The 17296-nt window shown below is 33.6% G+C and overlaps 2 protein-coding genes across 2 annotated transcripts; both read left to right on the top strand.

Moving 5' to 3' along the window:
- Window positions 1-1052: 1052 nt before the first annotated feature.
- On the top strand, window positions 1053-3233 carry LOC133676183 (WAT1-related protein At3g18200). The gene is made up of 7 exons (XM_062097794.1): window positions 1053-1372; window positions 1487-1549; window positions 1638-1754; window positions 1839-2085; window positions 2236-2394; window positions 2484-2635; window positions 2749-3233. The coding sequence occupies exons 1-7, from the start codon at window positions 1179-1181 to the stop codon at window positions 2906-2908; spliced, it is 1092 nt and encodes a 363-aa protein (XP_061953778.1). The 5' UTR covers window positions 1053-1178; the 3' UTR covers window positions 2909-3233.
- A 7251-nt stretch (window positions 3234-10484) lies between these two features.
- LOC133676179 (glycine-rich domain-containing protein 1-like) lies at window positions 10485-16864 on the top strand. The gene is made up of 9 exons (XM_062097789.1): window positions 10485-10591; window positions 10942-11134; window positions 11582-11699; window positions 11780-12028; window positions 12793-13248; window positions 13729-14267; window positions 14791-14989; window positions 15452-15607; window positions 15686-16864. The coding sequence occupies exons 2-9, from the start codon at window positions 10965-10967 to the stop codon at window positions 16322-16324; spliced, it is 2526 nt and encodes an 841-aa protein (XP_061953773.1). The 5' UTR covers window positions 10485-10591; window positions 10942-10964; the 3' UTR covers window positions 16325-16864.
- Window positions 16865-17296: the final 432 nt, after the last annotated feature.

Raw genomic sequence — 17296 nt, 5'->3', positions numbered from 1 at the left:
ATTAATTTTAAAAAAAAATTTAATTTTTTGAAAAATATTTTTAAAATACAAAAACAAATAAATCTTAAAAAGCCAAAACCAACCACGATCCCATTTCAACTTGCTAAGAAACAAGAAATCGCACCACATTATCCGTTTAAAGATATTGATTCGTCAGTGATGGGTAGCTGGTCTCATGATCTTTGCTCTGAGCCAATCAAAGAATCATTGGAGAGAGAGAGAGCTGTTTGCTGACAGAACAGAACGAGAGCGGCAAAGCAGCACAAAGCATTCAAGAACGTATCAAACCATTGCCGCATGGTTTTTTCTCCGTCTTGTTAAGCCACATCCTCTGTTTGGAAAGCCTAGTGCAAAACACCATCCCTGGCTTCCCACATTGCATTTGTGAATTTTCAGGGGGGAAATGAAAAACAAAACTGGCTTTACTACTGGCTAGGAGAAGGTTTTCTGCTGTGACAAGCTTCAATCCTAGGAGTAGTAACACATGACGTGATCCATGGTAAAAATTGCATGTGTTTTGTCTCTCTCAACTTGTTGTTTTACACATAAATAAATGGGAAATACCCAAATCATTTGGAGGACCACATGCATGCTGCAACCAGCGATTCTTTGCCCCACCTTCTGCACCTATAAAAATTCACAATAACCACCACCACCCATAGCATAATTTTCAGCAAAATTATTATTCGTTGAAATAATTAGTATATCTAGATGACAAACTTGCCTTTTGGTATCAAGTTTAGTTATATTGCTAGCATTATTGTGTCTGCTATCAATTCACAAAACAATAATGCTATTGACCATGCTTAACTAAAAACATTTGGTGGGTTCATGATTCATGATCCACTGATTTAAAGCCGGAATTCTCACTCTCTAATCACCTGGCCAACATGCTTCACCTAGACGTTGTCTCCCCAACAGAATTCAAATCGCAAGTCAACTAGGAAATAATATTTGAGGAAAATGCATATCATCATCACCAGTTGCTTATGCATGTAAGGTGAAGGTGGCTTGATACTTCCTCCATGCAACATCAACTAGTATAAATATGATAACGGGCACCAGCCAAAAGGAAAAAACACATCTACCTTTATGCACGCATAACCATATAAGCAACTTCAGATTTTGTGATTGTATAACATCCCAAAGGCCTAGCAGAAAATAAGGAACGGGGAAATATGGCAGATAGGAGTGTTCTCCCTCAGAAAATGAAACTTCTTCTGGCCTTAGTTGCTCTACAGTTTTGTTATTCAGGGTTTCATATTGTTTCAAGGGTAGCACTAAACATTGGTGTTAGCAAAGTTGTTTACCCAGTTTATAGGAACATCATTGCATTGCTTTTATTGGGACCTTTCGCTTATTTCTTTGAGAAGTGAGTCTTCAGTTCGGTGCTTGCTTTTCTGTTTCTGTTTTGGTAGTCTATACATATATACTGGTTTGGATTGGCATTTACCCTTGTACTCTATCTTGGATTGACATTTTTCAGGAAGGAAAGACCACCTCTTACTTTCTCTGTGCTGGTTCAACTCTTCTTTCTAGCATTATTGGGGTGAGAAGATACATTTGATATCTAAAATGTATAACGTGATGGTTTCACTACTTTCTGTTGTTTTAACTTGTCTTTTCTGTGTTTCCAGAATCACTGCAAACCAAGGGTTTTATCTCTTGGGATTGTATTATGCATCTCCAGCTTTTGCTTCAGCAATGCAAAATTCAGTTCCTGCAATCACTTTTGTCATGGCTTCTGCTCTAGGGTAACACAGACTCTCTACGTTGAACTTTCTTCTCTTTCTCTTCAACAAAAGACACATTTCTTGAACTTTTACCTTTCTCCTCAGACTTGAGAAAGTCAACATTTCTAGGAGAGATGGACTAGCAAAAGTTTTAGGAACCATTGCAAGTATAGGGGGTGCGTCTGTCATTACACTCTACAAAGGCCCTCCTCTTCTGCATCAGATAACACAACAAGAACAAGGAATAACATCTGAAGAAGATATGTCTTCAAAGAAAATGCAAAACTGGACATGGGGATGCATATTCCTGTTTGGGCACTGCTTATCATGGGCTGGCTGGATGGTCTTTCAGGTAAAGCATATTTTGTCACCACCATATAAGTTGCATAAGACCACAGCTATGAAAATCATGTGCTAATCTGATCTAGATTGCTAAAAATTGTAGATGGCATATAATTTACTACTGACCTTATGAGCTAAAATATGAATTAATATTTTGCAGGCTCCTGTGTTGAAGAAGTATCCGGCAAAGCTCTCTGTCACTTCTTTTACATGCCTTTTCGGATTGATCCAGTTCTTGGTCATTGCAGCATTTGTAGAAACTGACGTCAACCATTGGAAAATCCAATCAGGAGAAGAACTATTCACAATCCTATATGCTGTAATTAACTTAAATTCCAGGCTTCCTTTTATCTTTCTGTCATTATGTATTGAATTTAAAATGGATTGTTCAATTTCATTCTTGTTTAGGGGATTGTGTCCTCTGCTATAGTCATTTCCCTTCAAACATGGTGCATTCACAAAGGTGGTCCTGTCTTTGTTGCTGTCTTTCAACCAATGCAGACAATTTTGGTTGCTATTATGGCTTCTCTAATACTTGGTGATCAGTTGTACTCTGGAGGGTATGTGAACATTCCAAAGAAAAAAAAATAACATTCAAAATTCATGGATTTCTTCAATTAACATATAAGCAGAACAGAGTTATGTTTTGACACTTTCCTACTTTACATTTCAGGATTATTGGTGCAATTCTTATCATGCTTGGTCTCTATTCTGTTTTATGGGGCAAAATTGAAGAGAAAAGAGTGGAAATTCAAAACAGGGAAGAGACCCTGACAAGGAACCTTCTTGAAGACAAAAATAAAGACAAGGAAGAGGGGCCTTGTATTGTCTGACATCCCATGAATATCCTGCCCTTTATTTATTTATTTATCTCCAAGACTGAAGATGTTCTGAAAACGATGGCTACTCTTAGAAGAACAATCAGTTCTAATGGTTTTTAGATTAGCCCAGCATCTCAACATGTATGTATATTTATGGGGTTTGGTTTCTCACAGATTTCCTCTTTTATTTTGAATCTTGAGCTAAGCTGGCTATAGACTTGAACTCCATTCAGAGGAAGTGAGGCTCTTCAAACTGTACCACTAGTAGTCTGCAACTAACTCTGTACTTAAAAATGATTCTGTCTGAAGATATAAAGCCATGAGAATTTCAATGCTATTCTGAAATCTTGCTTTTCACACACTGCCTTGCTAATGATGCTAGATTATACAACAATTACTTTATAGGGACAAATTGAAAAACATGTATATGACCCAGCTTAGAAAAGCTGTCCCATCAAATTGGTCGTCAGGAGCACCATTAATCTCACTCTTTGAAATATATACAGAAACATGTTTAGTATTCCAGCCATCAAGAATTTGTAACGAGGACATTTTCTTAAGTTGTTCTTGATCAACATCAAAATATATAAGAATCACCCCTTTCCCTACTCCAGTGAAGAGCACCATTATGAAAGACCTTTTCTGATAAAGAGCCAGTTTTTGGGGAGTAAATCTCCTATCTAACAGTCTGAACTGGTAAAATCATCTTACACTAACAACTTCGTTGTCAGGTTATTTCGAAGGATCGAAAGCTAACTATGTTATAGGGAATCGATGCATATGGCTTGGTAGGAGGATTGTAAATAATGTTCTTACAAGCCCGTGAAACTTTCACTCAATATTGTTCCAGATAAGAGAGAACCAGTGGTTGGATACACACTTAATTTCGTGGGCAGTCAGAGAAGGATTTTGGTAAAGAGGTAGTAGTTGTTGGCCATGATATCCACAGATATAAAGCATGATATAGGAAACCTGTATTGTTGGCCATGTATTGTTACTTTTATTGGGAGAACATTGAAGGTGGAAATTGCTTTACTAAATTCATGTGCAGTGCTTTCCGAGACTGACAAGAGCAAGAGCCAGGATTGAATTAAAAATGGGCTCTACTGCAATCCCATTTGAAAAGGAGAACCAATTGATTTGAAATCCCAGCTTAGATCAGGTCAATGTATTCCAAGTTTCTAAGAACTGTTTTTCATTGGAAGAGAAGTCCAATGCTAATCGACTTTTTTTGCAACCCTGGCTTGTCAGGAATGATAGCATATTTCTTGGTAGTTGGATTATAAATAAAATAGTTTTGTATAATTCGATTCAACGAGGCACACAATAATAATCCATTACAAGATTGAATGATTTTGGCCGCAGACTTACCCCGCCATTGTTTTAACAAAATACAAGGTCCTAAAGAGAGCATAGTGGAGTCATGGCTGGAATCAAAACAAACAAGGTTGTAATGATCAGGGCATTGCACTAAGAGACCACAAGGGTACTTAACGTCTTGGTTTAGGCAGCGAGTGAATTTAGGGCTTGAAACAAGAGAGTTCCAGTGTCTAGATATACACTTGAATCTGGGGGTGGATTAGATCGGACAGGGATTCCTGTCTAGAGGTCATCACTGTCAGCAATAGTATCAACCCAGGTTATCTAAAATATATTTTTGACAAGATATAAAATATAAAATATAAATTTGAATTGTAAAATCATAAAACAATTTTTATATATATATACATATTTCAAGCACTTTAAAATTCATGGTTAAAATAAAAATTCATATATAGTTTAAGTAATTTTAAAATACAATACAATTATTCATGCTCATAAATTTTATTAACTAACAATTAACAAACTTAAAACAAACAATTTGCTGGAATATCATATAAACTAAAATTAGCTCTTCCTCTTCCTTGTTATTCTCATACATTCATCAATATCATTTTTATCCAAAGAATTATTAGTGTCACTATTAGTATCAACATTAATATTATGAATATTAATACTTCAACTAGTACCAACACCAATATTGTCAATGTTATTTAACTCAAAACTACTTGAATTCTCTAGATTGTCATCAATTTGAATCTCCAACCATGATTCTCCATTTCAGCATTGTTGTCACCCACTTTTGACCCTAAAAAAATCAATAAAAGAATAAAAAAATATAGAATAAAAATCCAAAACACAAAAAGATATACATGAAGGTTGCTCAAGTTGGTGGTGAAAGACCAAAATATTATGTGGAAAAGTTGAAGGACTAACACGTATAAGATTAACAAAATTAACAATCCAATTATGATTGACAAATGACCCATTTGGTGAAAGTATTTTTATTTGGGGTAAAGAAATATAAATTTAGATAGGTAAGAACTGAAAGAGAATTTTAAAAGATTTAATTAATTTTATTGAGAACTTAATTGTAAGAAAAATTGATATATGAAGTCAATTTATATTTTAATTGGAAGAAATTAAATTCTAGAAGTTGATTTATAATTTTCAAGAGTTAATTTGGTTGAATTTAGCTCAAATTCATTTCGTAAGATGACTTTCATTGTTTAATTTGTGTTCTTGGTAGAAATTGATGGAAAAGATAAAAAAAACCTCAAAGTTGTGACTTTAGGGTTTATATGAATGTTTGGGAATGAAGGTTTATGTGGACAAATATTTTAACTTAACAATAAAAGGATAAAAACTAAAGAAAACATGAAATAAAACTGGAAAAAAAAATCATGAGGAAACCTATAACTTTAGGGTTGACCAATTTTGAACAAAGAGGATGGATGCAAATTTGGTTTGAATTTATAATGCTAAGTGTTTAACAAGTTATATGAAGGGTAAGTTGTAATTAAAATGAGGTTTTTGTTAAGTTGAAAAATTGTATTCGTATACAAGTAGAAGGGTGATTATGGTGTAAGGTTAGGAAGGAACTTTATTGTATGAACATGCTTAAAGAATGGAAGTTAACTTGTAGGTTTGTTTATGTATGAATGAGGTAGAAAAGAAATGAAGTAATTGGAATGAAAAGACATGTTAGGGCCGGTGGTTCAAGGAAAATTGATTGATCGATAAAAAATTCTTGTGAAATGTAATTAATTGTATCTAAATATGATAATGATGATGATCATGTAAGAATAATTGTTGTCATTGTTCATTAATTAGAATTATCGTTACATTCCTAGCATGGATTGTAAAAAGGAAAATAGCAGTGTGAATATATGATGATGAATTATATAATGTAGTATGGAATTGCATGTGAGTATGAAAGATAAAAAAATCAAATAACTCAATAAAATTTAAAGGAAATAAATTGGCCCATTCATCCAAGTCAATAAAAAAAAGGAAGGGGAGAATTTAGGAATGTTATGGTTGGGTTTATAATGGTGAAAAGATATTTGCAGTAAAATTTTTAGCAAAAATGATTATATGTTGAAAAGGAATAGGAATTTATACGCATATACAAGTGGTGATACATGTATAAGTGTGAACAAGATAATAATAATAAAAATACCTTGCTCCAAAATTATATTAGAAAACTTGGGATATTATGGATGAAAAAGATAGTACAAAAGAACTTGTAAATGCATGACAAAAAATGTAGAAAGATTTATAAGTTAAGAAATATAATAACTAAATACATATTGATGACATGTGAAGTAAAATGAAAGAAAATATATGTTGTTGATGGGAGAATAAATGTATAAGTATGTGTTTAATGAAAAGGATTAAGCACGAATATGAGAAATTAAATGTCTGAGGAATTTTAATGAGTGGGTTAGTCGGAGAAAAATAATAAAAAATCTAAATTAAAATATGACGGTGAACTTATTCGAATGGAATTGAAATTATATGAAAATTCATGTTTGTTGTGAAATTGATGAAACATTATTAATAGCACGTCTTATTTAAAAACAAAAGAGGTGCCTGGAGTGGGATCGTCCGTGATTAGAGAAGCCCATTTAGTTGGAGAAGCAAATAGATGCATCGCATCTTGTCTTTTCAATTTGCATAATTTTATTGATAAATATCAAATTTGCTAATTCATAGTTTACAATGAATTTAGATTGAATATGTATAAGTTGTGTATATTGATGTTGGATGGACATAACAAGTGTGTTTGATATATCACAAAATTTGATTGTGAAAGCTGAAGAATGTTACATTGAGATTGTGAAAGGAAGGATGATATTTAATAACCGTAATGTCAGCGAATAATGACATGTTATTACGATACTTAATAATTGTAGTGTGGTTATAATTAAGGTTGCGTTACATAATGATATTTAGTGACCATGATAATAATGGCTTGGGTTATAATATTGGACTAGTACTTATTCACTATAATATTGGTGACTAAGATATGATATAATTTGGATATTTTTTTTTTAGTTTAATGTGAATATCCGGACCAGCTTGCATGTACCTTGACTAATTCCACGGACCCTGAAGTAAACGACCATGTAAGCCTTCAATAACCATTATATGAGTAACCACATGGCTCGAATCTGAAATTACAAAGGAAGTAAACCTCTGTTGTAACTACGGGCATAGATTGGTGACTAAGCAATGAGTGTAACTTGATATTGACAATTAAAGAAATTATATTGAGTAACTAATGAACTGTCAATAACCGAGGAACTAAAGTATCACTTTTTCATAGGATAAGAATATAGTGAAGTATCACTAAAATTTAAAACAAAAAAAATAAAAAAAATTAAATTTTTATAAAAATATTTTTAAAATATGAAAACAAATAGGATGGGCCGTGGAAGGAATCATTAAAACAAAAAAAAACAATTAAATAATTATTGTTTTGTGCCAGATGATTGTAAAGTTCTGGGTTGTTACACTCTTCTTTTAAAAGGAACGGTATCTTTATGCTACATCTTATTTCTTTAATTTCTCATTACATAAATTATAAGAAAAAATTGTTTTTTTAACACCAATAAAGGATTTCAGGTTTCAAAAAATATATATTAATAATAATAATTCATCCTTTACTCATAATTTATTTTAATCATGTTAATATAAATGTAGTAAATAAATTTTTGTTAAAGAATAAATTCAAATAAAATTTTAACTCTAAAAATAAAAAATAAATGAATTCAATTTCAATTTGACATGAAATATATCTATTAACCATGTTTTAAAATTAATTTCAAACATTTTTTTTAATAAACCAACTAAATCATAGGCATTTATTTATTTTGAAAAACTCTGTACAAAGGTTCTACAAAATAGGAAAGGATTATAATCCCAAGATAAAATCATCTTAATTCTTGATATAACTTGTGAATATTTCCCCGCAAAACTTTATGGCAATTCTGATTTATCTGAAAGTGTGGTTGTGATTGTTTTTTAAAATATTTTTTATTTTTTAAAAATTATTTTTAAAATCAACGCTATAAAAATGATATAAAATAAAAAAAAATAATTAATTTTTTTTTAAAAAATATATTTGAATTTAGTACTGGCAAGAGCATAGTTGTACTGGTTCTCATTCGACTGTACCAACAGCGCACACCTCTTATATGTGTCGTACAAGCAAGAGGCTTGGCGATGAAAATTATCCATTTGCGTCTTTGAAACGAGAACTTTCCACGCAACCTTTTGTCATTGTCCATCTGAGTTCACGTTTTTGTTGATTTTTCTGTTTTACCCGTTTATTTTGGTGTCTGAAAGTTACTATTTTTAAAATTAATTTATTTTAATATTTTAAATATGATAATATTAAAAATAACTTTTTAAAAATAAAAAAATAATTTTAATATATTTCTGATTGAAAAACACTTTAAAAAACAACTGCTAGTATATTTTCAAACACTTCTAAATAAAATATTAAAAAAAATACAATTATTTTCTTAGATCATAAAACATGAAGCCTGGACCCACCCACCAACACAATTGAACAAACAAATTGAAACAAAGGTCATGTCCTTTTCTGATCAAAAGAAGTCTTTTTTTTTTTTTTTCTTTAAAGACGTTTCCTCTAAGAAAATATGCAACCATCTTAATGCTCAATTTAGTATTAAACTAAGGATTGTGCATGGCATCTTCTTTTGCTCTCTTCAATAAATTATTAGTGTAAACCTCAATTTAGTATTAAACTTGTACACTCATTCTTATTTAAGTCCCAAACCTATAAGTCATTTCGATTAGGTCCTAAATATTTTTTTTATATAAAAATCCTGAATCAGCTCTTTTTTTTATTTATTTATTAATGCTCATTAATATTTGTATCAAATTTCTTCAAACTGATGTTATTTAGTTCATAAATGTGCACATTAGATTGAAGATATTACTTACTTTTTCATCAAACTTTCTTCAAATTGACATTGTTTTAGTGTATAAAATATGCAAATTAAATTTAAGTTGTTAAAAGAAATTGTCAAAAAGATATGGTTGAGAAATGTAGTAAATATTTAGGATTTAATTCATAAATTTTATGGGTCACATTGGCGGGTCCAAAGAAAACCCGAATGACCTGTAAAAATATAGTTTGAGTCAAAATAAATATTTAAGATGAGATTTTTTTAATAAATATTAAAACGATAATATATTAGATTGATTCAAGTTAACTCAAGTGAACATACCAATTCACATGCAAAGTTATGAGATCATGATAACCTCATAGAAATTAAATCAAAATAAATTAAGAAACTCAATTTTCAATATCTAATATTAAATGATGAAATTGAAAAAATAATAATTAAAAAAGGATAAAAAAACCTAAATTAACCTGCCAAACTCGGGTCTCAAATCATAAAACCAGGACAACTCAATAGAAAACAAATTGAATCAAATTATAAAGCTTAATTCTCAATCAACTCAATGTTGAAAGATGAAATTATAAAAAACATCAATCAAAAAAAGGATACAAAATATAACTCAAGTTCATCATGGTTAACTCGCCAAACCCATGATTCAAGTCATGAGATAAGAATAACCTCGTAAAGAAAGCATACCAAAGCAAATCACGAAACATAATTTACAATCAACTTGATGTTGAATAATAAAAAAAATAATTAGAAAAAAAAAGAACTTCGAGTCAATAGAGTTAACTTCTTAAACTCATAGTTTGGGTCACAAGTCTGGAATAATCTTATAAAAAATAAAATAAGAAAAATTATAAAATATAATTCTCAATAAATCTAATATTAAAAGATAAAATAGAAATTAAAAAAATATAAATTAGATAAAAAAACAAAGGAAAGGAAACAAATATAATTATGGTGAATAGTGTCATGGGAGAAAGTAGAAACCCCTTCTCTTTTATTTTTTTGTTAATAAATTTAATGTTAAAAAACTTAAAAAAAACTTGAGGTAAATGATTTAACATATTAAATTTGTAATTTATGTCGTGATATAATTTAATAAAAAATAAATTTAATATTAAATAAAAAAAATTTTAAAAAAATTCTAATAAATAAAGTTTTGTAAAAAGATATTCAATAAAAAGCCCTTCTCATTTAGTTTTTTTCTTTTTTAATGTTAATAGTTAGTTAATTACGTAAGTTGCTATGGGTTAGTAAATTACTATATGATCTGACAAGGATAATTGCGTCATTCCAAGTACTAAAAAGAGTAAAAAAGAAGTGAAAATGTCAAAATGGCAGTTCCTGTTCAAAGTACTATAAGTACCTGTCTCCTTCTCCTTCATCATGTCCATGTCCAGACCACCAACCGGGAAGTAAAGCAAAGCAAGTAAGCGAGAATTTCCTCTATCCCCAGTCCTTCCCGCCGGAAAATTTTCCCGTAAACAATCTCCGGTGACCCCCTCCCCCCCCCCCCAAAAAAAAAAAGAAGAAGAAAACTCACGAGTTCATTCATCCTTTGGTCATCAATCCGATTCATTTCTTTTACGTTGACCTTTTAGTTTCAGTTGATCGATCATACTCAAATTTTATACATAAAGCTTTTGAAAGCATATTTTTGTGTTTTCTTTTGAATCAGTCTCTGAAAGTTTTCTGGGCCTTCTTTTATTTATTTATTTATTTTTATTAGATGATGGGCTTTGTTAATCACTACTGAACAAGTATTATTTTAATAATCAGGTAAAGAGAATTGAGAGAGGGAGATGGAGATGGAGAGGGAGAAAGAACAAGAGTTTGAGTGGCTTAAAGCTCAAAAGATTGAGATAACTGTGGATCTTTTGGCTGCAGCGAAACAGCAACTTCAGTTTCTTGCTGCTGTTGATAAGAATCGTTGGCTTTATGATGGTCCTACCCTTGACAGGGCTATTTTCCGGCAAGAATAAATCTAACCCTATCCAATTCTTTGAATTGATTTTCTTTTGCTTCAATTGGCTCACCTTACCTTTACTTGTCTTCGGACTTCAAATCTGCTGGTTATTCTTTATATATATATATTGGTTTCTTTCTTTGTTGTTGTTGTTGTTGTTGTTGTTACTATTTTTTTTTTGTTAATACATTCACTTGGGAATACAGATATCTGTGTGTTTAAGTCTGCTTTGTCATTTTATGGATTATAATTATGTGAAAAGAGCACTAAAATCAAAGTGAAGAAGGTATCTACCCTTTTATTTTTCTTTTTTCTACATGCATTCTAGGAGGATTTGAATCTGAGTATTTTCTGGGGTTTAGTCATAGTTTGTCTCTTCAGTGTACCTTTCATATGGAAGTTCAATCCCTGCACTCATCTATCAATTTTATGAATGTTAATCTCAATTTTCAGGTACAATGCTTGCTGGCTTCCTTTGCTTGCAAAACATTTGGAGTCGCCAATTTCTGAAGGACCATTGGTGGTGCCTCTTGATTGTGAATGGATTTGGCATTGTCACCGGCTCAATCCAGTAGGTTACTAACTACGATATTGTTGCCTTGACTTTTTACATTTAGTTGGTAATCATTGTTTGTTGGCTTTGCTATCCAGCTACGGTACAAATCTGACTGTGAAGAACTTTATGGAAAGATCCTCGATTACTCTGATGTTGTATCTTCTGTCAATGGAGTTTGTAAAAGGCAAACTGAAGAAATTTGGAATAGATTCTATCCACATGAGCGTTATGACTTCGATTTGGCTTTCTCAGAAGCTGTCAATGAAAAAATTTCAACCCTTGAGAAATGTACGAACTATGATTTGGTGTCGGCAGTTAAAAGGCAGAGCCCTTTCTTTTATCAGGTAATGAAAGGATAATCTTGATAGCTTATGTCACAATCTTTGAATTTATTGGCAATCATATATTTTTATCATTTGAAGTGAAGATGACATATGGCTAGAATAGTTTGGCTGAGATGCTACTTTTGTCGCTGTCTCATAAATAAATGTAGTTAGTAGCCTGGTAACTGCTAGGGTTGGCACTTGGATATGGAGAATAGCGATAAGATCAGTTTCTTACAATTTAAAGTCACTAATTGATTACATAAAGAAACAATCGTGGAAAGTTTTCTTGAATTTTTAATGTTTTTACAAGTCTTTTTTCCCCGAGTATGATTTGGAACAATGCTTCCTACTATTCAGAAATGGTGGAAAAAGAAGCATCTTTCATGAAAACATTCGTATTCTTAGTTTCACAAGGGTTGTATGGCATCTCAAAAACTTCACATCATAATAAATCTGTAAGTGGTGGAGAGCCCTTTCATGATCTTTCTGAGGTAGAACCCCATATTCTATAAAAAACTAAACGAACTTAATATTCTTAATTCCGTCAATAAGTGAGTGCCAGCAGCACAGTTTAAAGTTAAAGAACCATCCGTTTAAAGTTATCTGGTTTGCTTTTGTGATTATGAACATGTGCAAACCCTTTTTACATGGTTAACGCTTTCGGCACGCACATGGAGTTATGTGCAGCTCAAGGTTTCTGTTGCCCTGGTGCCCTGGTCTTCTATTTTTGTTTTTATTTTTTACATTCCTGGGTTTATTTCTCTTTCTCCTATTTGTGACAGGTTTCCAGACCTCATATGAACAATGATATTTTCCTTCAAGGAGCTATAGCCAGATATAAAGGGTTTTTGCATATTATCAAGAGGAACTGGGAAAAGTCCATAAATTGCTTTTGTGTTCCAACTTACGACATTGATCTTATCTGGCACACACACCAGTTGCATCCTGTTTCTTACTGTAAAGATGTGAGTCAAGCACTTGGCAGGATATTGGCGCATGATGACATGGACTCTGACAGGTCTAAAGGGAAGAAGCTGGATGTTGGATTTTCTGGAACCACCAGGCATTGGGAAGAGACATTTGGCAGAAGGTATTGGAAGGCAGGTGCAATGTATAGAGGCAGTGATCCATCTCCTCTCACAACCATTCCGTTCCAATCAAATAGCTTGAGCAAAGAGTTAGAAAAATCAAATCAAAACAAGAAGATGATTGAACTTTCAGAGCAGAAGATTGTTGAGGTAATTTCTGATCACTGTTCTTTTGTCCTTCCCCGAGATTTATTATTTTGTTTATCATTTGTCAATTTGAAGTTCTCAGAAACCTCTCTTTCTTCCTGCTCCTATCCACTATTTTTTTTAGTGTAAGTGACACATCAATATATGGGCAATGAATCTAAAGTTAGGACTGTTATAGCCAATGAGCTGTAGTTCAACTGACATTAGTGTCACCCCTCCTCCCAAGAGATCTCAAGTTCTAATCTCTAGCTTGTAACAAGAAAAAATAGGAATGTTCTATTTCTTATGCAGCCTAGAAGCTTATGAACCTATACATTGAACCTCCTTTCTGATTTATCAGTATCACTTAGTGCAACCACTAGAGTGCCTTCAGTTCCCTTTCAGTTTGGCGCTCTACATATGCCAATTGATTATATATGCTGCCTATTTTACTGTGACCAGAAACATCTTACATTCTTATTTTTTCTTCTTCTTACTATTTAGGTCCTTTTGGAGATTGTGGGAGTCAAAAACTTACCAGAGAGGCACAAGGGAAACCTCTTTGTGATGTTTAATAAAAAGCAACCTGATGTTTTCTTTAATGTTAAGCGGAAACTTACTATCCTGTCAGAATCAGGAGACAAACATGTTGCTTCTTTCCAATGTGAACCTAAGGGAGAGCTTTTCTTTGAACTTGTATCATATTCACCTTCCAACTTACCACTAACCAAGGTGTGTAAAACAATGGGCACTACCTCATTCTCCCTGGAAGACTTTCTGAATCCAGTGTCTGAACTTTCTGTGGAAAGATGGGTGGAATTGCAGCCTACTTCTGGAAATATGATCTCAAAGCCAATCTGCCTCCGAATCGCTGTCTCATTTAGTGTTCCCATCCAAGCACCATATGAACTGCACATGATTCGTTCCCGAGCACAGTCAAAAAGTTCTTGCTTCTTCCCACTTCCTGGAAGGGCACAACATCCTAATATCTGGACTTCTGTAGTTGAGAAAACTGATGCTGAGATTATCAGCCTACAAATGAGGTATGCTTGTATCCACATATCATGTCAAGTTTAAAACTGTAATTCCAGCCTTTACATATGCAGTAAAATTATGGCCTGTATCAGAATGTTATTACTTCACACTCAATGCCTTGCATCTGAAGAACCTTAAATTCATTAATCAAAGAAATACGTGTTCATATGTTATATTGTAAGCGAGTGTAATGAATCTTAAAAATGAACAGCACCTGTAGTTGCACCAAGGATTATGCTAATAGATAATTTCACACTTGGTCTCCAATAATATATGTTTTGGTTATAGTAACTCTACATGGTAATTTAGTTTTCTCAAATTTGGAGATTTTATTTGTTGGAATATCCTGCATTAACAGAACCTGTCCTTTTCTTTCAGTGTGAGTAGAATTTGTTCGAGTTGTTAGAAACTTGAGATCTTTTGGCAGTTTATGCTTGTCAAGCATCTTTCTGTTGGCATGTGACATGATAGCAGGACCTTATTATATATTCCAAAGCATTATATCATTTTCTGGCTTTAATTGTACTTTAGGAACTCAACAAAGGCAAAGGAGAAAGAAAGAAGCATTCTTAAGCAGCAAGTAACTGGTGTTATGAAGACTGGTGAAACATGTATTCTTGCAGAGTTTGTGGGGACTCGGTGGTGTTTGATGGATTCTCAGTGGTACCTTGAGCCAAAAAAGAAATCCAATGAAGATGGTCATCTCTTTGAGCTCATAGGCTGTCGGATGGTAGTCATCTTTTACCTTTCACTTTTTTCTCTAAAATTTGTTATTTTGATATCCTTCAAATTCTTTTAAAATCCATTATTTTTTACAAATTTCCATTATGAACAATCATTCCAAATAGCCAGAACATCACTAATAATATTGATCATCTGTGAAAGAACTGCATTTTTTTTTGTTACTTCGCCATCGAATCTTTAACAAGAATTTTGCAAACCAACATAGAAACCAGTACAATGTGCCATATTCAATAGTTTCGTAGTACTAATTTAAGGTTGAAGTTTAGCTGAGTTGAACTAATCGGGGTCTTCAACCTGAATAGGACTGCATTCTCACCCAAATGGATCATGCTTTCACTCTATGTATCGTCCTCCATGGTTTTAGAGTCTTAATTTTTTAGCTAACCACAGAACTTGCCATCGTTTCAGAGTATCTTACAAAACTTGTGTTGAATTTTTCTCTGGCCAGGTAAAACTTTTCCAGGGAAAAAAGCTCGATTTTGAGCCTAAACATTGCGAGAAGAAGAGAAGTAAACAAGATTTTATGACTGCAGTTGAATTTTCTGCTGAGTATCCATATGGAAAAGCTGTGGCATTGCTTGATTTAAAGTCTGGATTTGTCAAGGTACATTACTGCTCATCACATTGACTAGAATGCTATTTACATATCCCAAATTGCATCTGATTTAAAACATATTAACAGGTAAAGGAATCATGGTTGGTGTTACCTGCAATCATATCAGCCTTCATACTTTCTGATATTTTGAAGAAGGAAGGATATAATGGCTTCACTTCTAACAGAGAAAATCTGGAGGTAGATAGTTTAGTGGAAAAGGCCAAAGGCTTTCATGAGGAACCTGAGCAAATGAGCCTGACTGCTGCTTCAGAAGGTAACATGGAGCTGAATGTGGACGTGGCTAAAGGAAGCATAGTGAGGAGTGGAAACTGTGGTGGCGGTTGTGGCAGTGGATGCGGGGACATGGTGAGGAGTGGAAACTGTGGTGGCGGTTGTGGTGGTTGTGGCAGTGGATGCGGGGACATGGTGAGGAGTGGAAACTGTGGTGGTGGTTGTGGTGGTTGTGGCAGTGGATGCGGGGACATGGTGAGTGGAAACTCTGGTGACAGTGGGTGTGGTGACACAATGAAGAGTGGAAATAGTGGTGGTTGTGGGGGTTGTGGGGGTTGTGGTGGTTGTGGCGGTGGATGTGGCAACATGGTGAGGAGTGGAAACTCTGGTGACAGTGGGTGTGGTGACACAATGAAGAGTGGAAATAGTGGTGGTTGTGGGGGTTGTGGTGGTTGTGGCGGTGGATGTGGCAACATGGTGAGGAGTGGAAACTGAGATGGCCCATGCTTGTGGTGGCTGTGTAGTTTGTGCCGCTAAAAAAAAACGTAGTAGGCAGTGTGGTAAGATCCTGCAGTGATGGTTGTCCTAGGAATCACTCATCCAGGCAAATGAGAAAGGGAATCGCTTGCCACACCTATCCATTTTAATAATGAAGGCCAGGACTCTACCAGTCTTAATAAGGTTTCATTACCAGAGGAAAATAATAAGATCAAGAGATTGTTAGTAGGCAAGGTTTTCATTATCATATCAAGTGTGGTGGAACCTCTAATTATGTACAGTGTCTATTACATTCTTTCCCCATCTCTGCATACTGAACAGAGTATGGCGATTGCTTCTATTTCTGTTTCGTCAATTCTCAGCTCCATTGCTCATGCAAGTTTGACATGTTTCTGCTTCGTGTCTCGGTCATGCCACTGTAGTTGTTGATGCCCCACTTCAGTTTGGGCATGTCATTGAGGTTGACATGGGTTCATTGAAATTATCAGACAATTCATTATGTATATTAATTTCATGGTGCTGGCTATGTTCGAGGAACCCTAAAGTCCTTTTGATTGATTTGAAATTCCCCTGAAATCCTGCTGTTTTTTGTTTTTTTCAAGAGAAAATTAATTTTACCCACCTGTCCTCAATCACTTTTATTTCTGAATTCTTTAACGAATTACAGTTTAAGTTTATAATTTGATAACACTGGAAATCCATGGAAATCCACCGAGGAAGGAATACGAGCCTCCCTTCCCCAACTGCCTCCTTTTCCAGTCCACCACCAATACTGGAATTTTGTCATCAACAATACTAGTCCAGTGCTTTTCTTCTCTCTCACCCACTCATAAATCAATTTTAATTCAAAACTTCACTCTCTTTTTCACTGTCACTTTCTCTCTTCTTTACACTTCTACTCTCTCCTTGGATCTTTGGTACAGCTTCTAGATGTGGCGTCATATAAAAAACAATTGCGGATGTGGGCTG

The sequence above is a fragment of the Populus nigra genome, chromosome 16 (assembly GCF_951802175.1).
Source record: "Populus nigra chromosome 16, ddPopNigr1.1, whole genome shotgun sequence".
Taxonomy (NCBI): Eukaryota; Viridiplantae; Streptophyta; class Magnoliopsida; order Malpighiales; family Salicaceae; genus Populus; species Populus nigra.
The sequence above is the reverse complement of the archived record's forward strand: the minus strand, read 5'-3'. Positions and strand labels throughout refer to the sequence as shown.

Excerpts from the sequence above, each read along its gene's own strand:
- LOC133676179 (XM_062097789.1), top strand. The coding sequence starts at position 10,965 with ATGGAGATGGAGAGGGAGAAAGAACAAGAGTTTGAGTGGCTTAAAGCT. Across the intron at positions 11,135-11,581 it reads CTTGACAGGGCTATTTTCCG|GTACAATGCTTGCTGGCTTC; the intron begins GCAAGAATAAAT and ends CTCAATTTTCAG. Across the intron at positions 11,700-11,779 it reads ATTGTCACCGGCTCAATCCA|CTACGGTACAAATCTGACTG; the intron begins GTAGGTTACTAA and ends TTTGCTATCCAG.
- LOC133676183 (XM_062097794.1), top strand. The coding sequence starts at position 1,179 with ATGGCAGATAGGAGTGTTCTCCCTCAGAAAATGAAACTTCTTCTGGCC. Across the intron at positions 1,550-1,637 it reads TTCTTTCTAGCATTATTGGG|AATCACTGCAAACCAAGGGT; the intron begins GTGAGAAGATAC and ends CTGTGTTTCCAG. Across the intron at positions 2,636-2,748 it reads GATCAGTTGTACTCTGGAGG|GATTATTGGTGCAATTCTTA; the intron begins GTATGTGAACAT and ends TTTACATTTCAG.